Genomic DNA, 27384 nt, shown 5'->3' with positions numbered 1-27384 from the left:
GGACCCCCCTGGGCAGCCGTTTCTCTGTTTCTGCTGCGTACTTGCCTACCTCCTCGAGAGACAGCAAAGCTCTCGCAGTGCCTGCTGTGGTTGCCCTGGTTTTTTGGATGTCACAGCTTTTCTCTTGGGGCCCGGGAGCCGGAGCTGCCCCAGGGCATGCGATGGCCCCACACAGCCATGCTGCAGTTTTTGCAGCGCTTTGTGCCAGCTGCCTTCTTGGCCCTGACCAAGCTTGACCCAGATCTCATTCTGGGGACCCTCTCCCTGGGTGCAGGAACTACCTTCAGATCCCAATGTGGAGAGGTGTTTTTGGGGGCTCGACATCAGTTTGGACTGGTGGGACCAGCTGGTCATGGAGTAGAGGAACAACCAGCAGTGGCTCCAAAACTTCTGCATGCAGAAGGCCACCTTTTTGGAGCTATGTGTCTGGCTTGCCCCTCCCTCCAGAAACGCGACACCCACCTGCGGCCCACCATTTCCCTGGAGAAGTGGGTCGCAATCGCCCTCTGGAAGCTTGCCACCCCCGACAGCTACCAGTCGGTGGGCAACCATTTCAGCGTGGGGAAATCCACCGTCAGGGCCCTCCTCACGGAGGTAAGGCACTCTGGGGCTGCAGTCCCTCGGGGGGGGGGGGGAGAGTCCTGGAAAAGAGGGACCCTCAGGAAAGGGGGTTTGGGAGGTGCTGTGGGTGAGGGAAGCCCCGTCCCCAAGGGGAGGCGGTTGTGCCATCCTGCCCTCACACAGCCCTGTTGCTCGGGGGTGGCCTCACACGGAGTGGCTCCTGGAGTGTTAAAGAGGGGGAGGGGAGCAGAGGGAGGCGGGCACCGCCCAAGGGTTCAGGCACCCCTCTCTCATTCTCTGTTTTGTCTGTTTGTTTGTGTCTTTCTTAGGGTTCCCAGATGGTCTCCCAAAAAAATACCGGACACCCGGAATTTTTTAGTCAAGAAAAAAAAAAAGGAACACAGGAAAAATGGCGATCGCAACCCCGCCTCCCAGCTGGGACTCACAGGCTGGGAGGCGGGGCCACAATCGGCACTGGGAGCCTGCAGGGGCGGACTCCCAGCCACTCTCCCCACCCCCGCCAGGCTTCTGCACAATCACAGGCTCCCAGCACCGATGGTGGCCCTGCCTCCCAGCTTGGGTGTCCCAGCTGGGAGGCGGGACTGCGATCACCACTCTGGGCACTTCAGAAGCCTAGCCGGGGTGGGGGTAGTGGCTGGGAGGGGGGAGTGGGGCTCATAACTTGGAGGAGGAGGAAGGCTCATAACCTGCAGGGGGTGGGGGGCAGCTAGATATGCTACCTCGGGCGCGGGGATCTCATCGGAGGAGGTTGGGTGGGTCTGAGGACCACAGGGGTGTGGGCAGGAGGGGGAACTGAAGGGGGGGCAGGGATGGTGGGGGGGGCAGGGGAAGGAGGCATGGCCATCACCTGGGGAAGGAGCAGAGGCATCATATGGGGGGCAGCCAGAGGTGGAATGGGCATAGCGGGGGGGCAGGAGGGTGGAAGCCAAGAGCAGCAACATCAGATGGTGTGCCAGCATCCACGACATGACAACACGCATGCTATCAATCACACTGCTGCATGAGCTGGTCCCATGCACAGTTCTGCCACTCAGAGACTTTGCGTCTCTTCTGTACCAGGGTCTGCTGCATGTCTTGCAGGACGCTAACATGCTGGCGCATGAGGTCTTCCTGGATCCCTGGCATGCCTTTGGGTCCCCTGGCCCTGGTGGCTAGCTCTGGTGGTGTGGCTTGCCCCTCAGTCCAGGCTGATCCGGTTGTGGAGAACACGAAGAGGGAGAGGCGGTCAGTCATCCATGTACACACTGTCCCAGAGGCCATGCCCTTCTCTGTGAGCAGCGACCAACAGTCCTTGGGGCAGAGGAGGGGGATGTCCCATGAGCAAGGCCATGTGTGGGCCATGCCTGAAAGGGGCCCTGAGGTGCCCAGGCAGGGCCAGACTGAGGCAGGGGCGAGCCGGGTAGCTGCCCAGGGCGCCAACCGATGGGAGGCACCTGATGGCAGCTGTAAGGGGTTCGCGGCGTCCCTTACTGCTGCCATCAGTGCTGCATGCCCGGCTCCCGCAGCGCCAGCCCCACAGTGCCAGCCAGCAGTGCCCTTCCCCCCACAGCCACGGGGCCCTGCACGGCCTGGTGCGTGCGCCAGCAGCACTGGCCGGGCCGGGCTGGGCAGCACATGCACCGTGTGCCCCAGGGGTGGGCCCTGGGCGCCAAAAGGGCTCAGGCCAGCCCTGTGCCCAGGGGACCGAGTTGTCTGCTTCCCAACACCCCCACCCCCTAGTCCATGGACAAACAGTCAAGGGAAGTGTCCAGCCACAGTGGGATCCCCTCATGGGCAGCAGATGAGCCAGGAGCAGCCTGGCCCTCCCTGGTGTCCGCACACACACCTGCGGCTGGCAGAGCTGCCTGTGGGAGCAGGTGGTGCCTCGCACATGCAGACATGCCCGTGTGCTGTGTGCAGCACTCCTTGGTGTGTCTGAGATCGGGCCTGTGCCCTTGTGGCTAGCCTGCTTCCAGCTGTGGCAGGTTCTATGAGCCTCCTCCTCATCCCCATGGCAGGATCCTATCCATGCTCAGGGTCTGCCTGCTGCACACTAACACTTCCATGGGCGCGAACCACAGCACGATGTCCAGCCCGAGCAACACTTGCACCCAGTCCCCTGTGTGCTAGCCTTTCCCACCCTGTGTGTGTGACAGACTAATACCACGCATCTAAAGATCCCTCCCTGGCGTCCAATGAGGCCTGGAAGACATCCTGGCTCACAGGAACCAGCTCCAGGGACAGGGTCACGGTTTCCATCTCCTCTTCCTCTTCCGGTTGGCCCTGGTCCTCCTGCTCCTCCTCTGCTGTGACCTCCGTCCGAGTGATGACAGGAGTATGGAGGCCAGAGTCTACCACACCAGGTGGGGAAGACGTTTCCCCACCCCTCAGGATCTGGTGCAGCTCATCAAAGGAAGGGCAGGTATGGAGTCCTGCCTCTGAGCGCGAGCCGCACTCTCTGGCCTGGACATATCCCTGGCAGAGCTCTTTCACCTTACTCCAGACCTGTTCCAAGGTCCAGGGTAGGAGTCCGCGCTCTGCCAAGTACTCAGCTATGCACTCAAATATCTCAGTATTGTGGTGTTTGGAGAGGAGATCCTGCAATGTCTCTTCCTTGCCCCACAGCTCGAGGAGGGACAGGATTTCAGCTCCAGACCAGGAGGGTACCTGCCTCTTGGTCCCCTGGGTGGGTCATGGGACTGCTCCCTGCCTGGGCCAAGGCAAGGCCTGTGGCAAGGAGAGCCACACAGTGAGGTGATGCTCTCAGGCCAGCTTCCTGCCACAAGGCTTGTCCAGGGTGCCTGCAGCTTTAAGAGGGGCCAGGAGACAGGAACTATAGAATCCCAATTAATTTGGAGGGAATGTCCATGAGGGCACCTGTGTTATTTTCTGGAGGCCTCTTCTTTAGAAAAAAACACTCCTCTCCGTCCACAAACGCCTTTTTCCGAAAGACCTCTTTCAGAAGAAGGCTTCTTCCTTGTAGAAAGAGGATTACCAACTCCGGAAAACCCCCTCTGTTTTTTCTACAGCCTCTCTACGAGTTATGAATGAGTTACGGACCAAACACTTGACCGAAACTCGAGCTGTTTGTAACTTGGACCCCATTGAGTTACACGCGACCGCACTGTTCGTAAGTGCGGGTCGCGTTCGTAACTCGGGGACCGCCTTTATGACCGCTCCATGGGAGCTTTGGTCGTAAGTGCGAACGGTCGTAACTCGACCGTTCGCAACTCAGGGAGCAGCTGTATTTACTTTTGTAAGAATGCAGTTGCAATGTGGACATAACTCAGGTTTTGTCAGAAAAACGGCCTTTTTTCTGTCAAAACTCTGTAGTGTAGATATAACCATAGACACTCATTGGGTGTTTTCACACTAGTCTCATACACATTTCTTGAATTATTAGAATAAAACTATCACCTTTATGCTGATGTTCTGGTCATAGACAAGCAACACCGTCTTTGAGCTTGCCAAGTGATCTACTTCTGTGTAACTTCAACAGAGATCCTCGCCATTCCGTGTTTAGAGTAAGGCAGCAAAACTCATGTTGGTTTAGAGATTTAAATTTGTACAGCAGGCATCTCTCTCCATTGTATCACAATGAAAATGATTATTTTTGCTGACTGGACATTGTGGCTCTTCATGGTGATCCTGGTGTTATTGTTGCTGGTAATAATAACGAGGCCGCTCATGCTTGTCAATCTGAATAGCTTTCCTCAGAAAATGCTGACTGAATGTGATGTTAACTCTTTAAGTGCGTTATTTTTGCTTTGCACAGCATGAAATAAAGTATTGTTCCTTATCCTACCTCCCCAACTCCCTCTCCCATAGCACAGCTCTCCATGCTATGATGCAACTAAGGTCATGGCTACAAGTACAAATGCACTACTGAAGCATTTATGGCCAAGACTCTAATCTTCCATGCCATGAGTGGCATAAGCTATGCTGGCGGGAGAGCTAGTGTTTATATTGGTGTAACTTATGTCACCTGGGTGGTGGAACATTCACTGCCCTGGGCACCAAGTTTTGCCTTACTACAGTAAAAGTCTAATTCACCATTTCCTGCAGTGGGCATCAAATAGGCCCAGGAATCTGTAGTCCCCTTTCAGCTTCCAGTTAGGAAAGGGAAACAGGAGGAGAGAGCTAGCTTGTGCTGTTCCCTATCTTCAACCCTAATTGGACAGCACAGAGCGCCATTTCAGACTGGGGGGAGGGGAGTGATCAGTGCATGTCCTGATTGGGCATGGATGGCAGTCTGAGAACTGAGGTTTCAGCAGTCTTACTGAGTATGCTCAGTAAAAGACAAGGAGCAAATAGGGGGGAGAGGACCAATTCCATTCACCCTCCCCAAACACACACATAGCATCTCTTTCTAGGGCTACTAAGGCACTGGAAAACTGGTTTTTTGGCAGATAACTTAGCAATTAGCTAACAAGAGCACTGTATCTAATTCCTATATAAAATAAAGAAAATGTAAATAAATATTGGACCTACTCATCTCTAATATTAACATTCTGACATCTTGTGGCAAGTCACTTAAGGGACACTGGTTAGTCTTAAAATTTTAATATATATTACTTCTGCAGAGAGAGAGAGAGACTGTTAGGACTCCTGAGCTCCATGTTATATCTGGAAGTGGAGTGGGGTCTACTGGGTTACAGCGGGGGGGGGACAGATAATTTTGGCCTCTCTATAAGATCAGAATGGCCACACTGGGTCAGACCAAACATCCATCTAACCTACTATCCTTGTCTTCCCACAGTGGCCAATGCCACATGCTTCAGAAGGCATGAACAGAAGAGGTATTCATCAGATGATCCATTCCCTGTTGCCCATTCCAAGCTGCTGGCAGACATTCTGGCAAGTAGCTGCTGATAGCCCTATCCTCCTTGAACTTATTTTGTTCTTATTGGAACCTTATTATAGTTTGTGCCTTTCCACCATCTCCTGGCAAAGAATTCCACAGATTGACTGTGAAGAAATAATTTGTTTTAAATCTGCTGCCTATAAATTTAATTGAGTGAGTTTCTTGTGTTATGTTAGTGAAGGGGTAAATAACATTTCCTTATTCTGTTTTTCCAGATCATTCATGATTTCCTAGACCTCTAACATATCCCCTAACCCTTTAGTCATTTCTTTTCCAAGCTGAAAAGTCCAGTCTTGTCAATCTCTCCTCATATGGAAGCTGTCCCTTACCCCTAATCATTTCTGTCTGTTGCCCTTTCTGTACCTTTTCCAAATCTAATATTTTTTTTTTAGATGGGGTGACCAAATCCACATATAGTATTTGAGATGTGGGCATACCATCACTTTATATAAAGGCAACATGTTTTCTATCTTACTTTCTATTCCTTTCCTAATGATCCCCAATATTCTGCTAGCTTTTTAGTTTTTAGACTGCCATTGCACATTGAACAGATGTTTTCTGGGAACTACTCACAATGATTCCAAGATATCTTACTGCCCCTGTATAAAACTATGGTACGCCCACATCTTGAATACTGTGTACAGATGTGGTCTCCTCACCTCAAAAAAGATATTTTGGCCTTGGAAAGGGTTCAGAAAATGGCAACTAAAATGATTAGGGGTTTGGAACGGGTCCCATATGAAGAGAGGCTAAAGCGACTGGGACTTTTCAATTTAGAAAAATTGATATGATATGATATGATATGATATGATATATGATATGATATGATATGGGTATATATAGGGGGATATGATAGAGGTATATAAAATCATGAGTGGTGTGGAGAGGGCAAATAAAGAAAAGTTATTTATCAGTTCCCAAAATAGAAGAACTGGCGGACACCAAATGAAATTAATGGGTAGTAGGTTTAAAACTAATAAAAGAAAGTTCTTCTTTTATTAGGAGGTTAGGTCCATAAAAGGCTATTAGCCAGGGGGTAGAAATGGTGTCCCTGGCCTCTGTTTGTGAGAGGCTGGAGAAGGATGGCAGGAGACAAATTGCTTGATCATTGTTTTCAGTCCACCCTCTCTGGGGCACCTGGTGCTGGCCACTGTCGGCAGACAGGCTACTGGGCTAGATGGACCTTTGGTCTGACCTAGTACTTATGTTCTTATGTTCAAGATCTCTTTCCAGAGGCGTAGTGAGGGTGTTATGCACCTGGGGGCAAAAGCAAAATTTGCGCTCTCCCCCTCACCCCAGCCACCACGTGACAGGGCCCTGAACCTGGTGCACAGCTAAGCCCGACCCTGGGAGGAAGGGGGGGGGCAGCTTGTACCACATCTTCCCCTACCCCCTCCAGCGCGGGGCAGGCACTATCCCGCTGTTGAAGAAGAAGGAGGGTGATGCTGAGGGTGCAGAGGCAGGGAGGAGGCTTCAGCAAGTGGTGGTGGGTGGAGGAAGAGTAGGCGAGCCGAGGTATGATAGGGGGAGCAGAGGGGCAATAACCCCCCTCCCCACCTCCTTTGCTATGTCAGTGAATGTGAGAGATTAACTTACTTGTTAAAATAACACTCAGAAAAAACTTTTAAATAAAACTTAATACACAACACAAGAATCACCCTCACTTTCTTGAAGGCACTTGAAGCAATAAGTAGCCTAAGGCTGAGGATACACTGCAAGTGCAGCTTCCTGTCTGCCATGGGGACTTTTTTCTTCAGGCTGCTGTGAGATTCTATCCCTTAAGTAAAGGAGAGAGGTCTCTCTGAGCTGCTCTTCCAAATTTCACACAAGCCATTCAACTGAAGCCATAGATATCAAGAATCAAGGCCAGCCTTGCCTTTGGCAGACTGCCTCACCAGATATTCACAATCACAACGTCTGAACATTTTAGTTGAGAAATCCATGTTTAATCCCAAGTCTCTGCTAGGACTGGGAGTTGTGGGTGACCTATAGAAAACACCAGCATTTTCTTTGGAAAATCCACAACAAAGCGTGGGGGGATCAATCACCTCAGTAATTCCAACTCCTTTAGAACTGAGGCTTTGATTATCCAGCACCAGCTGAGTTAGAGAGGGCACTGTGTGCACATGTCTGATATATTTTTACCAAAACTGCTACATCCAACTTGTCAAAGGAGAAAGGAAACAGGGGCTATGTCTAGACTGCAGGCTTCTTTCGAAAGATGCTCTTTCGAAAGCATCTTTCGAAAGAGCATCTTTCGAAAGATCGCGTCTAGACTGCAGGCGGATCTTTCGAAAGAAAAATCCGCTTTTTCGAAAGAGAGCACCCAGCGAGTCTGGATGCTCTCTTTCGAAGACGGCCTCTTTACATTGAAGAACGCCTTCCTTCGAAAGAGGAACTTTCGAAGGAAGGCGTTCTTCCTCGTGAAACGAGGTTTACCGCCATCGAAAGAAAAGCCGCGTTCTTTCGAAAAAATTTCGAAAGAACGCGGCTTGAGTCTGGACGCAGGGGAAGTTTTTTCGGGAAAAGGCTACTTTTCCCGAAAAAACCCCTGAGTCTGGACACGGCCAGGGAGGCCAAAAGGAATGGTTTAGAGCAGTGTTTCTCAACCTTTTTTTTTTTTACATATAAAATACCCCTTTTAAAAAAAATTATAAGTACCCCCAGTATCTATAGTTTTCAGACACATAATTTTTTCTACCATTGCAACATATTTGTTTAAAAAACTTCATCATATCCCCATCACTCCTTACACGGTACACTGCCGATGGAGGTCAATGGGGCTAGGCTATTTTATATGTAAAGGTATTGAGAAATGTATAAGTCAATACCATGATGGCAATGTGTATATTATGTAAATAATACTGAATAATAATTGCCAAATGAGACCACTTCCCAACCTGCTTACAAAGGGCCTGATACAATTTAAATTATAAGCTAGGATTGAGCCCCAAACAATCTGTTGATATGACCCAAAGAGAGCCAGATAACATTTACCAGAGTTGTTGACTCGAGTCCCACAACTTGAACTCGAGTCCGACTTAAGTCGCCTAGGTGACTCGACTTGAGACTCGACTCAGGTTCATTGTTTGTGACTTGAGACTCGACTTGAGACTTGCTAATTTCGTTAAATCGACTTGGTGAAAAAATTGTCCGAAAATGCCAATATTGATTGCTTGTACAAAAGTGACTTGACATTTTTAAAATTAAGACTTGAGACTCGACTTGGACTTGACAATGGCGACTTGAAAACAACACTGACATTTAGTCACCCTTCAAACATATAAGGGACCAATCAGTAAAAGCCCCATTTCCTGGTAGAGGTGCTCTTTGAAGAAAATTGGAGAGAGTTTGAATTTACTTTTTCTGACAGCAGCGCTTTCTCTCACTGAATATGGGGTCTTCAGCACAGGTTTCACTTTATGTGTCAGAATAACACAGAAACACATTGTTACAGCTAACTCCATTCAGATCAAAGCAACATGCACCCCAAAGACAGAAGAACAAATCCCTCGAAACTGGAAGTCAAAACATCTCACCTCTTCACAGAGCACACAAAGGGTCTTGTTCACCCAGAGACACAAGTCATAACAACTCTCTCTGGAGAGAGACAAAACATCCTGCCTCTTTGTGGACTCACCAAGTGTTTTCATGTGGCATCTTACCATGCTGTTTAAATCGACTGCTTGGATGAGGAAGACTCACAAAGAGTCTGTCCATCATCCACACTGGAGCAACATGGTGATTTCACCACAGGGGTAACAGACCTGATCTCTCTGTGGGCTCTTGTGGAGCAGCAGGAAGCCTGCAGTGGTCTCTTGGAGGGAGAGGTCAGAGGTGCCTCTATTGCAGTGGTTCTTGAGCTTTTTGGCCCGTGGACCACGTGTCTCAATGTAAACCTTTCCACAGACTACCAGTTGCCAATGGAAACTCACTTTTAATTATACAATTATGCCCAAGCCATTTTGCTAGTGCTGCAGCTGGGGAGAATGGTTTAATTTCAATTATTAAACAGATTAAATGTTTTAACTTTCTCATGTTAGTTTATCAAACTTCATTTTAAATAAAGTAAAATATTAATTTATGTCCAATACAAAAGGTTTCAATATTTTCTTTACTTATGGCAGGGGTAGGGAACCTTTTTTGGATCAGGGGCCACTGACCCACAGAAAAATCCCACAAGTGAGAAACAAAATAATTCCTCCCAAAACCCCAACCCCCACTTAGGTGGACCCCAACTGAGACACCTCACTCCTCTGGCATTCCAGCCCCAAGAGGTGAGGGGAAGGGACAGGGAGGACTGAGGTTCAGGGCTTTCCATAGGCAAGGGGGTTCAGTGTATGTGAGAGGGCTGCCAATGAATGGGATAGGGATGGGGTGCAGGATATGAGAGGGAGGTGGGAGGGCGGAAGGGGGCAAGGTTGCGAGATCTGGGTGGGAGGTAGGGTGCAGGAGCAGGCTGGATGTAGAGTGTCTGGCCGGGGGAGGGAGCAGGAGCAGGTTGGGGGTAGGTTGTTTGGCTAGGTGGGAGGGTGTAAGAGGGGACTTGGGTAGGAGTTGGACTTCCCTGGTCTGGCACCCTCTGGACCTCACTGGTCCCACATGAGGGATTTTTTGGACCAGGGGAGATCATTTCAGGGCTCCTGATGCCACCCCCTCCCCACTAGGCTTCTTTGCACCTCCATCCCCTGCTACCTAGCTGAGCTGCCCGCCCCTGCTGGTTCCCTGTGCCTCCCCCAAAACCATCTCTCACAATTCAAGGGAGCGCAGCTTCAGTTCCCTGGAACCCCTCGCAGCCCAGCTGAGCTGCCCATCTGTTCCTTATGCCTTCCCTCATCCACCTGAGCCCAGTTGAGCCCTACACTGGCTCCCTTCATGCCTCCCCCCACAGCACAGCTGAGCCCTGTTTCCCTGCACCTCCCCGCAAGCCCTGCAGACCTGCCGAGCCCAGCGCTGCCCCTCCTCCCTCCCCTTGATTCCAGCCCTGGGTTCCTGGCACCTTCCTCCTCCTGCAGCCAAGCTGAGCTCTGTGCTCCGCACAGCCCCACTCCCGCAGCCCAGCTCAGCTCAGCCCAGCACCCTGTACCTCCTCACTCCCACAGCCCAGCTGAGCTCTGTTTCCCTACACACCTCCCCCCAAACTGCACAGACCTGCTGAGCCCAGCGCTGATTCCCTGCCCCTCCCTCCCTCCTCTTGAGTCCAGCCCTGGGGGTCCCAGCACCTACCTCCCTCCTCCTGCAGTCCAGCTGAGCCCAGTGCCCCACACCTTCCCCCTCCCCACAGCCCAGCCCAGTGCCCCCCTAGCGTGGCACCCGGGGGCAACTGCCTCCTCCGGCTCCCCCCTTGCTACGCCTCTGTCTCTTTCTGGAGTATAAACATCCAATTTAGACTCCATCATTTTTATATGTATAGATGGGATATTTTGTGCATTACTTCGCATTTATCAACACTGAATTCTACCTGTCCTTGTGTCGCCCAATAACCCAGTTTTCTGAGACCCTTTTGTAACTCTTTGCAGTCAGCTTTGGACTTAACTATTTTGGGTAATATTGTAGTAACTGCAAATTTTGCCATCTCACTATTTACCCCTTTTTCAAGAACATTTATAAGTTTAGCAGTACTGGTCCAAATTCAAATCCCGGCAGCACAACACTCAATGCTACTCTTTCCCCTCTCTCCCCCTTTTAAGAACCTGGCAATTTTTTCATTATGATCTTATAATCCTTCATTTACTTAAATGACCAGTCTTTTGTTAGTCTTAATCACCTGCTTCCCTCTTTTTATAACAAACTCCCTGTCCCAAAGGCAAAGCTGCAAGCAGTTCTAACTCTATTGCATTTAAGAACTGCCTCTGGAGCCAGGGCATGCAACTTTAAACAGACCTCAAGTATGAAATCCAGGAGTACACACTTCAGGGGGGGTCTACTGCCCTCTAGTTCCTCTCTAAGGGTGTGTCTAGACTACATGCCTCCTTCGACGGAGGCATGTAGATTAGCCAGATCGGAAGAGGGAAATGAAGCCGCGATTAAAATAATCGCGGCTTCATTTAAATTTAAATGGCTGCCCCGATCTGCCGATCAGCTGTTTGTCGGCAGATCGGGGCAGTCTGGACGCGCCGCGTCGACAAAGAAGCCTTTCTTCATCGACACAGGTAAGCCTCGTGAAACCAGGTTTACCTGTGTCGATGAAGAAAGGCTTCTTTGTCGACGCGGCGCGTCCAGACTGCCCCGATCTGCCGACAAACAGCTGATCGGCAGATCGGGGCAGCCATTTAAATTTAAATGAAGCTGCGATTATTTTAATCGCGGCTTCATTTCCCTCTTCCGATCTGGCTAATCTACATGCCTCCGTCGAAGGAGGCATGTAGTCTAGACACACCCTAAATGGTGCCATTGAGCACAGTCACTCTTTGTTAGAAGCCAGCACACTGCTTCTTATTGTGAGCTATAGACAGTTCCCAAGAGGTCAGGGCTGGCCCAAGCCATTCGTGTGCCCTGGGCCCCGGGAGCACAACACCGCCCCTGGGAGTGCAGCACATGTGCAGCCCCGCCCCCGGGCGCATGACGCATGTGGGGCCCCACCCCTGCCCAGTCCGGCAGCCCTGCACGGTGCCACCTACAATGGGGAGCCCTGGGCAGTAGCCCGCTCAGCCCGTAGCTTGGGCTGGCTCTGCAAGAGATTCCAGTCCTCAGCCAGCTCCACATCAGGAAAGTGCACTATCAGCAGTGCCTTACTGATTACAGCATCTGATATTGTTTGTGCTACTTTCTCATTTCCTCTGCTTTGCTCTCTCTCCCCCATTCCCTTGGGAATCAGGAAAGTCTGCATTACCATAAATGACTAACACTCCCGTGGCCTGCCAATTTCTTTTAATAGGCTGAGCTCATCACTACATTCGTTCGTAGGCTTTTCCTCACCACCATTTCCATCCATTTCTCCTCTTCCCTTCTATCATCGTATGCTTTCAAATACCCACTCTTCTTTCCTTTTGCCGCAACTGCATCCATTTTTCCCTGGTTTAATGCCAGTGATTTCACTGACCTGCTTCTAATTAGCACTACTGTGAAATCAGAATGAGGCCTAAGGTCTTCCGATGCAATCTTTGCAGTGATGGGCTCTGCACCGCCCCTTACGGAGGAGTCCAGAATAATTTACCTAATGTATTTACATAAATGTTATGGCTTCATAGTATAATATGAACTAAAGAATTAAGACTAGTACTGTCGTTAAAGCAATACTTTACTTATGGTTTAAAGAGCTTTTCAGTTGTCTTTAAAACATGGAGGTTTGCCAGATAAGAACATAAAAATATAAGAATGGCTGTACTGGATCAGACCAAAGGTCCATCTAGTCCAGTAGCCTGTCTGCTGACAGTGGCCAGCGCCAGGTGCCTCAGAGGGGGTGGACCAAAGACAATGATCAAGTGATTTGTCTCATGCCATCCATCTCCAGCCTCTGACAGACAGAGGCCAAAGACACCATTTTATCCCCTGGCTAATAGCCTTTTATGGACCTAACCTCCATGAAATTATGTAGCTTCTCTTTAAACTCTGTTATAGTCCTAGCCTTCACAGCCGCCTCTGGCAAGGCGTTCCAGAGGTTGACTATGCACTCTGTGAAGAAGAACTTTCTTTTATTAGTTTTAAACCTGCTACCCATTAATTTCATTTGGTGTCCGTTAGTTCTTCTATTATGGGAACTAATAAATAACTTTTCTTTATTCACCCTGTCCACACCACTCATGATTTTATATACCTCTATCATATCCCCCCTCAGTCTCCTCTTTTCTAAGCTGAAAAGTCCCAGTCGCTTTAGCCTCTCTTCATATGGGACCCGTTCCAAACCCCTAATCATTGTAGTTGCCATTTTCTGAACCCTTTCCAAGGCCAAAATATCTTTTTTGAGGTGAGGAGACCACATCTGTACACAGTATTCAAGTGTACCATAGTTTTATACAGGGGCAGTAAGATATTCTGTGTCTTATTTTCTATCCCTTTCTTAATAATTCCTAACATCCTATTTGGCTTTTTGACCACCACTGCACACTGTGTGGAAGTTTTCAGAGAACTGTCCACAATAACTCCAAGGTCTCTTTCCTGATTTGTTGTAGCCAAATTAGCCCCCATCATACTTTACGTATAGTTGGGGTTATTTTTTCCAATGTGCATTACTTTACACTTATCCACATTACATTTCATTTGCCATTTTGTTACCCAGTCACTCAGTTTGGTGAGATCTTTTTGACGTTCTTCATAGTCTGCTTCTGTCTTGACTACCTTAAACAGTTTAGATGTGTAGTATATGCTCTCAAGTGCGTGTGTTTGCTTGTGGGAGGGTGGGTATGATGGAAGACATAAAATAAATCTACTGTTACATAAGGTCAATCTTTCACCCTACTGCAGAAGGGGTCGACAGAATTGCTGGGCCCTAGGGCAAGGTGGAAGGGGGGGGGGGTGTCAATCCACACTCCAAGAGGGGGTGGGGCCTCAGGTGGAAGGGACAGGGCAAGGTAGGCTCCCCTGGGCAGCCCTTCAGACCTGCCCAAAGCAGGCTACACAAGTCTCCTGCAGCGATTAAGTTCGGGGCTCCAGTAGCGGTGATCAGGAGCCTCAGGTCCTTTTAAATCACTGGGCCCCAGGGCAGTTGCCCCTTTCCCCCTGGTCAGTGGGTCTGCCTTAGTGACTCAATCATGGGACATGTCCAGCATATTCTATGCCATCTTTGCATGCAGTCTTGCAAAGCAAATTCAGTCCAACTGAACAGCTCTTTTCAATAGCTGTTTTTTTTAAAATTACACTACTATTGTTAGTTGGACTACAAGTTATGACAAATGACAAAGCCAGAGCCATCCCTTTGGCATTCATTGTAACAACATTCCATCATGAGAAAGTCTCATGCTACGGGATGTGAGTGTAATAAAACACGATTCAGCATTGTGATATCTTTTCACTTTGTGTAGTAGTGCCCTGGTCATGCCATAAAGGCCAAAATATAGGTTTGACAAGGAAAAAAATCGGTTAAAATTAATAGGAATAGAATTGTTTTTAAAATAATTATGAAAACCCTCATTTATCTAAACTATTTTCACAAGATTGTAGGACCATGCTGGTATATGTGAAACACACTAGCTGAGATTGGTAGTTGCAAAGTTCATAGACTCATAGACTCATAGACTTTAAGGTCAGAAGGGACCATTATGATCATCTAGTCTGACCCCCTGCACAGTGCAGGCCACAGAATCTCACCCACCCCCTCCTAGAATAATCCTCTCACCTATATCTCAGATATTGAATACTTCAAATACTTTGAAGACCCCAAGATGCAGAGAATCCTCTAGCTGTGATCTGTACCCCATGCTACAGAGGAAGGCGAAAAACCTCCAGGGTCTCTGCCAATCTATTCTGGAGGAAAATTCCTTCCCGACCCCAAATATGGCGATCAGCTAAACCCTGAGCATGTGGGCAAGACTCATCAGCCAGACACCCAGGGGACACAGGGGAACAGGGCAAAAAGAATGGTGTATCCTCACTGTTATGCATTAGGGAAGAGATGGAAATAATCATTATCTAGTTTAAGGAAGGCAGGGGACCCTCCACATTTCCACAGGGCATAGGGACCCAACATCTTAAATGTGGGCCCAATGCTTGGTTCACCAGAAGAAAGACCTGATTTTGCTTTTCCTTACATTTACAGATGTAAAAACTACACAAAGTGTAAAATGCCACTGAGTGAATGCTAGTATTTTCCCATTCACTTTGCATAGCTTTAAATAATTAAACAGAGTGAAAAACAGTTGAGAAATAAGCCAATTTTTCCTGAGTATCTTTCAAACTCTCTTTTTTTTAAATGAGATATATCTAAATTTTTAAAGATCTTTTCAATAATGTAAAACATAATTAATAACCAAAGTCATGTTGAAAAGAAGTTACTTTCCCTGAATTTCTTTTTAATTTTTAACATGTCTATGAAGTGAGCCAAAAATTGGCCAGGAATTTTCCCATAAAAGATTTAAAACACATAAAATGTGAAAAAACACTAGTTTTGTTTTAAACACTAGAAACACAAGTTGCCTATCAATTAAGTTATTTTTCAATACTTGAAAAAGATTGATGTGTTCCTTTTCATACAAAAAAAACTTTTGATATCTTAGGGTATGTCTACACTACAAAGTTAATTTGAACTAACGGACGTTAGTTCGAATTAACTTTGATAGGCGCTACACTAGCGCTCCGCTAGTTCGAACTTAATTTGAACTAGCGGAGCGCTTAGTTCGAACTAGGTAAACCTCATTGTACGAGGACTAAGCCTAGTTCGAACTTACTAGTTCGAATTAAGGGGTGTATTGCCCCTTAATTCGAACTAGTGGGAGGCTAGCCCTCCCCAGCTTTCCCTGGTGGCCACTCTGGCTAACACCAGGGAAACTCTATTGCCCCCCTCCCGGCCCCGGACTCCTTAAAGGGGCACGGGCTGGCTACGGTGCCTGTGCCAGGTGCAAGCCTGCTAGCACCCAGCCAGCAGACCCTGCACCTGGCACGGCTCGAGCCAGCTACCCGATGCCCCCCAGCCCTCCCCCTCTTCCCGGGACCAGGCTGGCAGCTCCCGGGAGCTTGCCCGGGACCGCAAGAGGCGGGCACCCGCCTGGTCTAGTGCGGACATCGTGGACCTCGTCCACAACCTCCGCACTAGGCACAGGAAAGTGGCCGTCTAGGGCAGGAGAGCTGCCAGCCTGGCCACCCAGGAGCAGGTGTGCATGAAAATCAAGGTGGTCCACTGAGACCCCCAACCCTGAGCCCTGAGCTTACAATGGCCGTACTGGGTCAGACCAAAGGTCCATCTAGCCCAGTAGCCTGTCTGCCGACAGCGGCCAACCCTAGGGAGCCTGGAGGGGATGGACCGAAGACAGTGACCAAGCCATATGTCTCGTGCCATCCCTCTCCAGCCTTCCACAAACTTTGGGCAGGGACACCACTCCTACCCCCTGGCTAATACCACTCCATGGACCCAACCTCCATCACTTTATCTCACTTCTCTTTAAACTCTGTTCTAGTTCTAGCCTTCACAGTCTCCTGCAGCAAGGAGTTCCACAGGTTGACTCTTTGCTTTGTGAAGAACAACTTTCTGTTACTAGTTTGAAGCCTGCTACCCATTCCTTTCCTTTGGTGTCCTCTAGTCCTTCTATTATGGGAACTAATAAAGAACTTTTCTGTATGCACCCTTTCCACCCCACTCATGCTTTTATAGACCTCTATCATATCCCCCCTCCGTCTCCTCTTTTCTAAGCTGAAAAGTCCCAGTCTCTTTAGCCTCTCTTCATATGGGACCTGTTCCAAACCCCTCATCATTGTAGTTGCCCTTCCCTCTCCCACCCTCTCTCTTCCCCTCTCCCACCTCCTTTTCCCAGTCTCCCCCAGTTTTGTTCAATAAAGAGAGATTCTATTTTTGAATACAATTGTCCTTTATTTTGTACATCAGGAAGGGGGGCTAGGGAGGGGTAAGTGGAAGGTGAGGGAGGAATGGGGTACGAGCTCCCGATGGGGAGGACTGGGGTGGCTCTGTAGGCTTCTGGGGGTGGAAGCTCTCCTGCAGCCCCCCAATTGCCCCCTCTCCCCAGATGGCAGCCTGCGGAAAGTGCAGTTGGGCTGATGGCCGAGTGGTGTGATGTGCCCAGTGTGGGTAGTCCAGGCACTCCAAGCCAGGACTGCTTTGCAAGCAGGGCACCCCTGAGAACTGTCTGTCCGGGGTTGGGGTCGGGTCCCTTTAAGCACAGCCCTCGGCTAGCCTGAGACAGCAGCTCCACGCTCTAAGTCCTCATCTGATGCCCTGCCGGTGCTGCTTCTGGCCATCCTTAACCCCGGTTCAGGGTTCACTCTATGTGGACAAGCTAGTTCGAATTAGCAAAATGCTAATTCGAACTAGTTTTTTAGTCTGGATGCATTAGTTCGAATTAGCTTAGTTCGAATTAACTAATTCGAACTAAATTAGTTCGAATTAGCGCTGTAGTGTAGACATACCCTTAAATCTTAATCTCACCACCCATCCATTAACAAATGACTACTTTGCACAATCACAAATAAGATTTTATAACCTTTTATTGTAACAATGGATTCCAGCCATTTAAACATTTTGCTATGAAACTGTAATGATAGCAGGTAAAGATACAATCTTAGCTTAAGAGGAGCAGAGGCAGTATTTCAAATAAATGACAAGAGTTCAGTTATTCATCTCACTTTTATCTCCGGATATGAAAATTAGATCTATTTGGATATTTAAATAGCAAAAGTTACATTATTTTGAATATCACTATTAAGAATTTTGCATGCTTTGCAAAACACCATCTTTTAGCCAAAATTAGAAGTCCAAGAGAAATCGCATCCCCATCCCATTTTACTGTTTCCTGCTCCTGTGTTGAAATTTGTTTGTGACTATAGGTTGGAGAGATGATCCTAAAAAGAGTTAGATTCACTATGGAACTTTTGATTTTATACAAGACTGGCTATTCTGACACAAATATGTTATTGATATAGAGTAAAAAAATTCCATGGACACATAAAATAGTAAGTTGAACTGCTTCTCCAAAGCCAGATTCTGATTGGTCAGTTGGTCTTTTGTGCTAATGCAACCTTTCATATAGTGCACAACTGGGTCTTCATCACTACCAATAAATAATCCCTATACATACTGACTGTTACAGGCATCAGGTGTAAAAGCAGTCTCTCTCTTTTCCCTCCTTTCAACTGTGGCTGCCATGATATATGTTTTGTTGATCAATTGCAAGTGTAGACATAGCTTTAGATAGTAGGTAATTCTTCTCCAACTATTTCTCAAACTATGCCCTGATTCAGCAGTTTGGGTAGGGCAGCTTTATCCATGTGAGCAGTGTCACTGGCTTCAACAGGTACTGTTCATCATATGCGTAAGTCTTTGCAGTATTAGAGCCTTGTCTTTTATAACACAAAGCAAGATGTTAAAAGTTGTCTTTAATCTACCACCAAGTGGTTGTTAAAAGTACATCAAGGTTAATGGCAATGGCAGGAGGAGGAAGGAGGAACCCCAATATTTGACTCAATCCTTTTTTAAAAGTGTAAGTACATTTTACAAAGTATATATTGAAAATAGCAGAGAAAAGAAAAAAGCTTGCAAAGGCATTGCTTTTCTTTTCTTTCTCTATTCTTCATAATGGAAACACCTGCTGTGCAAATCCACATACTGACGGATTTTAGAAATTGAATGGTAAGACTACCGTGGTATACTCTCAGCAAAAGGCCATACCAGGATGTACATCAGTAGACTATTGATTCACTTCTTTGAGTGGCTTACATGGTACACTAAGGCATGAATTGATAGACTATTAATGCACGCCCTTTTGAGGCTTATTGGCATAATACATCTTTTTAAAACCTGGGCCTGTGATGAGAGAAACTTTGTTCTGAACTCTTCCATTTAGGTATTGCAATAGATTTTGCTATACCATTTATTGAAGTGCTGTGTTCTGCAGAGTAATAGTAGGTGAAATGTGCTTTTACCATAGGGTCAAATTCTGGTTCCGTACATACCTCAATTCACTCCAAATGGGAACATGTTTATACTACAAAAGTAGTATTAACGTGAGCCCAAATTCTGGCTGCTTTCCACTCCCAAGATCAGCTCTTGCTACATATTATCCTGCCAGGAGCAGAGGTAATCTACACCAGGAGTAATCTGCTTGGAATAGGGTTATAAAACTGAGTCAGACTGTGTCTGTGCCAGAACTCTTACAACCTACTCCTCAATGACTCTCAGTGGCTCTAGCGACAAAGGACCCCAGAAGTGCAATTTCCATGGATCGGGAGAGGGCACCTACTCAGGGCACAAGCTTTCTGCTATTCATTACCCTTCTGAACCACACAGGCTTTTGTATTCATTTACAATAAAGATTTACAATTCTTTAGCAATTTCCACTTGGGAACCTCAAAGTGCTTTACAAAGATTATGATTTTAGCCTCACAACACCCCTGAGAGGTAGGATTTTTACAGAGGTGAAAATTACAGCAGAGAAATAAAACCACTGGACGTCAGTGACAAGAGGCAGGAATAGAACACAGACCCCTTCTCTCCTCATTCTGTGTTAGAACTAGGGATGTAAGCAACTAATCAACAATCAGATAAGCAAAAGCTTATCAGACAGTTGACACACTAGTCAACTAGTCAGTTCCCTCTGCCTCTTGCTGCCTCTAGAGGGAAAGAGGAGGGATTGTTGGTGGGAGCTGGCTTAAAAGCTGATTCTCCCAGATCCAGCTCCGTGGGAAGGGGCAGAGGCGCAGTGGTGGTGTTCCAACTTTGAAATGTATAAGAGTCCCTGCTGGGGCTCTTGTACATTTTAAAGCAGAAGCACAGCATGGAGCCTGGAGCCAGCTTGGGTCCAGGGGACTGAGTCCCCTGCTGGCCCCAGGCTCCATGCGGCACTTCCACTTTGAAATATAGCAACAGCCGGGTGGCTCTTGTCACCTTTCAAAGCGGAAGGGCCCTTATTGGGTAATTGAATATTCAATGGACATTCCATCGACTATTTGATTAGTTGATTAATCTAATTTTAACATCTCTAGTTAGAACCACAACATCATCTTTTATCTCCAGGTTCATCCATCTTTCAATACCCTTTCAAAACCATCTTTGCTGCCATATGAACAGAATAAATCACAATTTGGCCAATAGCAAAGTTACAATAATTTGATAGACTGGCCAGGGTCCTCCATGATGGTAGTTGTTTGTGTTTTATCTCTAAAAAAGGTTATGTGATCCATATCAGAATTCAATTTCTGGTGCCCAAATAGCATTCATCAACAGAATTATCCAAATGAAATAAAATCTTTCATATTAAATGAAGAACAAGAAAAAAGAAAATTGGAGAAATATTTTTAAAAGAAGAAAAAGAAACCACTCCTTTTATACTTAATCATTCTGTACAAAACTTAGGAAACACAACAGCAAATGTGTGTATTTACCTGTACTCATAGATCATTTTTTTAAGTATCTGAAATGTATGGTTTCACAGGTACATATTTGGAATGAGCAAAGCTATTATATTAATAGTTTATTAAGGATATTTAAACCCACATACTGTTCATTAAACCAATGATTTTCAAACTTTTTTTTCTCATGACTCAGTTGAAGAAAATTGTTGAGGCCTGCAACCCAAGATATTTTGACTAAAATGTGGGCTCTGGGGTGGGGCTGAGGATGAGAGCTTTGCGTTTTAGGAGGAGGCTTTGGCTGGGGGGGTGGTTAGAGCTAGGTCAGGAGAGCCTTACTTCAAGTGGCTCTCTGTAAGCGGTGCATTGGGGGTGCTACGGTGACTTCCTGCCTGTCCTGGCACCACAGACCAAGTTGCACCCCAGAAGCAGCCAGCAGCAGGCTCCCAGCTAATGGGAGTATGGAGCTAGTGCTCAGGGCAGGGGCAGAGTATGGAGCCCTGTGCACTCTTCCCCCCTCTTACCTAGGAGCCAGGCCTGCTGCTGGCCACTTCTGGGACACAAGACAGCCTGCAGTGCCAGAGTAGGCAGGAAGCCTGCCTTAGCACTCCCACCAATCACCCTGCAACAAGACCCAGCGCCTGACATTCCAGGACTCAGTACTGGGTTACAATCCATAGTTTAAAACTACTGCATTAGATGCAGAGTATCTTCAGCAATTCCTCTGTAAATCAGATATAGAAGCCTAATCCTCTAGAAACCTTTGAGTTGAGTAGAAAACTTGCTCCTGTAAGGGATGCAGGACTGAGTGCTAATGCTCCAATGCTCTATGGAGCTGAACGCCATCAGCTTCCATTGAAATCAGTAGAAACTGGGGGGACAAAAGAGACCTAATCCTGTTAGCAGTTACTATGTAGTATAGTGATTACTAACATATGAACAGTCATGAGGACTTCTCTTGGTAGTAAGCATACTACCTGTCTGATGTAGAATTTGTGCAGAATTGCATCCCAAATGAATTAATTTCAGGGTGTTCTAACTCAAAATAAATAGAAATATATAAAGTTTTGTCCAACAACTGGTGAAACTATACAGTTAGACTAATATATCAACTTACATCATTTTCCATATCACTTATAAAAATAGTGCAATGTATTTTCTTTTTGTGGTGGATTGAATTAACATTGTTATTATATTTAGAAACTTATTTTTAAAGGCCAGTTACAAAGTGGTATGTCAGTTTAATTTAAACCACAGTTTAAACCAAATATAGACACATATATCAGGACAACCCAATGGAATGATGAACTTGGTAGCAAAATAAAAAATGTACATTATCAATCAAATATCCATTTCTTCATAAAAGGTGTAGTATAACTACTCAAAAGATTAAGTTTACACAATATTCAGTCAATTTGTTTTCTCAAATTCACTAGTTCACTCTCAGTCTAAGTCAAGACAGAGGAAAATCTGACATTCTTTTTGTCCTTATGCTAACTGAATTTTCTATATTAATGAGAATTTGGACATATTACTATGGAACCATTCGGTGGCTAAGGTGAACTGAGAAATCTAGATAGTCAAAAGATTCTGAAGTTTGTTTGATGCATGAAGTCCAAATTCACTGTCTAATTACTAAGAGTATTTCTTCATAATTTAAAAGCCTTTATTGAAAACTGTAGAAAAGGGGAAACATTTGAATTAAAAAAAGGAGAGAGATTGAGAGATCAAGAAAAGAATATATTACAATGACAGACTCATTAATTTTTAGAACAGGTTTCTCTTCACCTTGCTACTGCTTTCATATTTCACATACACGCAGTGATGGACAGCTGTCTTCTTATATTTCCTAAAATAAATCTGATAATTCATTTTGATAGCTTCCAACCCAACAAACAGATTATCTGTGTTGCTAGAACAAAGTAGTAAAATATTCATTCAACTTGTGGTCCTACTTGTCCTGTTGATAGCCATTTAATTTGTGGTCCTACTTGTCTTGGTGATTTCATGTCTAGGTTAAACAATACTTCTTAAGCAGTGTAGCTGAGTTTTTGAAACACTGTTGGAATCTGGAAAGTTCTGTGGTGCATTTTTCACCCCTTTTTGTTAACTATGTGAAATTTATAACAATAAACAAACTCCTGACTTGGCTTCACCTCCGTTTGCACATCCCCCAGAAGCTACTCTGTTAGGATCATTCAGTTCTTCAAAAAGTCCTGTTTCAATAATTTCTTCTTGCCAGGGTATAGGGACAGCACCTGTTGCAAATTTCTTGAAGAATTTCTTATCTTTGTCATCAAACTCAATCCCCCGGATTTCAGAGAAGTCAGCAATGTCTGCTACATCTTTGGCATACACAACTGATGGATCTGGCACAAAAGGGGGGTCTATGAGGCCTGCCTCCAACCTGTGGAAGTTTATTGTTTTGAAGAAAACATGTTTTCTTGGATCATCAACACTGCTCCTGCAATAAAACAAGAGATTGTCAGTGAAAACTATGCACTAACTAGCTAATAAGGGTGAACTATATATACAAAACAGAAAGAACTCCAAAGCTGACTTATAGGGTTGCTAGTTGGTTTAACCAAAAATACCGAACACGTCCCCTCCCCCCCCCCCCCCCAAAAAAAATACACCGGGGAGAAAATTCTGCTGAGAAAAAAAGGGGGAGACCAAAGTTGTTGAGGAAAAAAAAAAGACCCCAAGAGTTGTTGAGCAAAAAATAAATAAATAAATAAAAATTTAAAAAAAACCTGTGGCCCCCTTAAGAAATGTTTTTGAGGCTTTTTGGCCCTAACAGGCTGTCAGCGGCTGGCCACCATCTTGCCCCTCTGTGTCTTTCAACTTTTAATCCCTCTGAACCCTTCCTGGCTCCCAACACCCCCAACCCACTGACCCCAGCCCCTAAACGTACCTTACACGAAATGGCAGCCAACCACGGACTTCCCCTGGGTCTTAGTGCTCAACCTCTCCCCAGTTTCTATCCCTGCATTCACTCTTAAAGGGGACATGCTGTTTTAATGCTGTTTTATTTTAATTTTTTTTTGCTTAATAAGTCTTTGAGTACTTTTTTTTGTCTGCCCCCCCTTTTCCCCCCTTCAACAGAATTTTTCCCAGTGTTGTTTTGTTTTGTTTTTGAGTGGGGGGTATTCGGTATTTTTGTTTCAACCATCTGGCTATTCCTTGGCCACAGTAAATAGAAATGTTGTTAATGGGTTGCAGTTGTTCACACTTTTTTAAATAAAAGTCATATACTAAACAAAGGCCACTTTCACACATACTGGATAATACTGAGAAAAGGACATTCTATGGACATGACTCCTTACAACTGGATTAAAAGAAACAGACAGTGCATATTTCTGTCAGAATCAATCATCTTCACTAATGAAAAGCAACATTACTTAGTGACCGGATGCAGCCTTAGGCCTGTGTGTAGCCCCAGAAAGCCCAGCTCTTCCAAGAGCCTGCACAATGCACATGTAGCAGATCCTCCAGCTTGAACAACATCCTTAATGGCCTTTGCACGGTCTCCCATTACTACAGCAATGAGCACAGTATAAAAACTCAGATGAGATCCATAAGGCTTATGTCATTTTTGCAAAGGGCCTTGCAAAACCTACCTAGCTCAGTTAGTCACATGAAACACTGGTGCAGCTGTGGAATCTGAAGTCAATTGCTGAAGTGCATTGGAGCTGCAGTTCAAATAATAGAAACTCACAGATTTGAGAGTTAGGCAGCTCAGTCAGTCATCCTTAAGGGCTACTGAGTGATTTCACACAGCATATTCATGCAGACTTAATTTTATTTTGCTTTTCTATAACATGTAATTAAAAACATCAGAACTTGGTGTTAGCTCCACAATGGACTACTGCAGTGTTCCCCCTCTTGACGTTATATATTTTTGTCTGATACAATCAGGAATAAAAAATATTTTAAATATGTGAAGCTATAGGAATGCCATGTAAAGGCATCTACTCATAGGGTGATGCTTCTATCTAATCATGACCCTTCCTGGGTGAATCTGATGTTTGCATAACTGTGACAGAAAAAGGGAAATGACCTTGTCAAACTTCTCTCAAGTTGAATAGTAATAGAGAGGTAGCAGTGTTAGTCTTATCTTGGTAAAAGAAAAGGAAAAAATATGTAGCACTTTAAAGACTAACAAGATAGTTTCTTAGGTGATTATTGTATTCCTTTGTTATATACGGTCATGCCAATTCTCTTTCAGAATATGATCTGAGGAAGTGGGTCTGGCGCATGAACGCTCATCACATAATAAACGATCTTGTTAGTCTTTAAAGTGCTACATATTTTTTCCTTTTGTCTCTCAAGTTGGCATTCATCAATAAGCTCTTTCACTACTGCATGGGACAGCAGGAGAGAGGGGTGAGCAAGTTCCAAAATGGTCAGAGAATGGAGAGAAAGGTGTTAATCTTTCCAGAAAAAGCCAACAATACTGAATCTTGAACTGAGAAATTAGAACATTTTCGAAAGGTTGGGTGTGCAAAATAAAGCTGTCCTTGAGCAGCTTTAACTTATGCAACAGGCACTTATATAGATAACCCAAGGTCTGACTGACCTTAGCAGAATTACAAGGCTAATCTTTACATAAGGATGAGCTGTTCTTGAATAATATCTCCAGTGTAACAGGCAGAGACAGGGTTTTTTTTTAACATCACGTACAGTAAGGCTAGACTACTGCTTGTCCATTTCTCATTCAACTGTGTATTGAAGAGAAGGCAAGAAAAAATGGGACACAATGTTAATGGATTCTATTGTGTTCCTCCCTCAAGACCTCAAGGTGCCACAACAGATTATAGTTGTAGACTGTGCTCTATGCTCCTTTCTTTGAATAACTACTCCCCTTTCCTATTCCCAGGTGTCATAAAACATAGGACACATCACTCCATGTGTAGTTCTGCTAGTTGGGCTTGAAGAGGTTTTGGTGGGGGCAAGTGGCCTTTTACCAATCCCACAGACACATGAAGTGGCATCAAACAGGAAAGAAAGTAGATGCAGCATATTTTGGAAAAATCAAAGTGATAAAATGAAAAACCTCAGCACAAATAAATGTCTTGAGATGCTTCTCCCACCTACCACTAAAGGCTAATATGCCATTAAGTAGGCGGATGGATGGTTTTGTGGCGAAAGCACATGACCAAGATTGTGGTTCCATTAGCAGAACAGTCTATTCTGAGCTCTTCCACAGAGTTGCTGTATGACCCTGAACAACCTACCTGCACTCTCTAATCCTCAGTTTGCCCAACTAGACGGTGCTTGGTCCTACCATGAATGGAGGGTAGTGGACTTGATAACCTCTCAAAGTTCCTTTCAGGCAGAGCTGTCCTGTCCACTGGACGGTTTGGGGTAACTGTCTGGGCTTCATGCTTTGGGGGGAGGGTCCCACAGGGCCCAGGAAGTTGGCAGGGGACTGGTGCCAGCAGCAGGGATTGGGCCCGTCCCTGCACTCACTGGCAGAAGTGAGTAGCGAAGTAACTCAGCCCCAGCCTGCTCCTCTGGCTCTCAGCCACGTTTCTTGGGGAAGGGGCCTTGAGGGAAGAGGTGAAACTGCTCCCTATACTCACCAGCAGGGAGCGGAACAATGTGGCTGGGAACTGGCAGAGTGGAGTAGCCTGGGGCCAAGTTACTCCGTATCCCACTACTGCCAGTGAATGAAGGGGGAGGGCCCACCTTTGCTGCAGGTGCCAGGCCTCCACTGATCCTCTGGACTGTGTCACTTGGGCGAAGGAGCTTGGAGGAAGGAGTGGATGGGGCGGGAAGAGACGGGGTTGGATCTGGGCCAGATGGGGGTTTGGCCCTGGCCTTGCAGCCTATGAGGGCTGTTCCTGCTATGATTCTATGTAAGCTTTTAAATGAGGGTGGTAAAGCTTATTTCAGGGGGCGTTGTGAGACTAAATGTATGAAAAGCGAACTGAGATTTCCGATGAAACTCTCTTAGCCAGGACTCTCTGGTTCAGCAACACCCAAACCACGGATGTTCCCAGAGAGTCCCAGAGGAGGGCTAGTGCCTGGAAGCCCTGCAAGCTGGCAGGACAGCAGGAGTCTCACACCTGGCAGCGGGGCTTCCTGGCAGGGCTGCAGGATACCACGTGCAGCAGTGGGAGCCTGGCGCAGAGGCTGCAGGGCTGCCTGGAAGAGCAGCAGGAGCCAGGCTCTGCAGAAGAAACCTGGCGCGCAGAGGCAGTGGGGCTACACAGTGTGGCACTGAGAGCCTGATGCATGAAGGCAGTAGGGGTGTCCAGCGCAGCAGCAGGAGCTTGACATGACAGCAGGACCCTGGCGTGTGTGGAGGTGGTGGGATTGCCCGGTAGGACAGCAGGGGCTGACAAGGCAGCAGGGCCAGCAAGAGGTGGAGCCAGCTGGGAGGGCAGTGGTCAGACCAGGGGTGGAGGGGCTGGTAGCAGGGTGTCCAGAAATGACCATCCCTGGTCTGGCAAAGTTCCTCATTTGGCACTGATTAGGTCCGGAGGGTGCCAGACCAGGGAGGTCCAACCTGTATTACTGTGCTAAACCAGGCAATTTCTGTGATCTGTACTGTATTGCAAGATAATTTGTTGCTGAACAGAATCTACAGTTTTCATTCAATGTTAGAATTTTCAGTTTCCTTATAACAACAAATAATGGGAAATCACAGCCTCTGATCACATTTGAAATCCCAACAGAAGTACAGCATATGATTGATCAAACCAGGACTATATCATATTGGCATGCAAAGAAACATATTTTGGACGATCTTCACTAACCCTGCTGGAGAGAAGATTCATGTGACAAAATGACACACATATCCCTGCAAAATGTTTGAAAAAATCATATGGTCCTCACTTGTATATTAAATATAAAACACAAAAAACATATAAAAGTTATATAACCTTCTATATTATTCTTCAATGTCTTTTCAAATATACCTAAGTTATTTCTAAACTCAGTATAACAAATTAATATTATTAAAAATAATAATATTACTTACATCTTCATGTAAGCCCTTCCAT

The 27384-nt window shown here is 46.2% G+C and overlaps 1 protein-coding gene across 1 annotated transcript in view; it reads right to left on the bottom strand.

Annotated features, from left to right (window-relative positions):
• Positions 1 to 17531: 17531 nt before the first annotated feature.
• GRK7 (G protein-coupled receptor kinase 7) overlaps positions 17532 to 27384 on the bottom strand; it is a 41486-nt gene continuing 31633 nt past the window's right edge. Inside the window, exon 4 of the mRNA XM_006119870.4 lies at positions 17532 to 22838. Within this exon, the coding sequence (XP_006119932.1) occupies positions 22496 to 22838 (343 nt within the window). The 3' untranslated portion in view covers positions 17532 to 22495. The remainder of the gene's footprint in view (positions 22839 to 27384) is intronic.

This window comes from Pelodiscus sinensis, chromosome 10 (genome assembly GCF_049634645.1).
Source record: "Pelodiscus sinensis isolate JC-2024 chromosome 10, ASM4963464v1, whole genome shotgun sequence".
Taxonomy (NCBI): Eukaryota; Metazoa; Chordata; order Testudines; family Trionychidae; genus Pelodiscus; species Pelodiscus sinensis.
The sequence above is the reverse complement of the archived record's forward strand: the minus strand, read 5'-3'. Positions and strand labels throughout refer to the sequence as shown.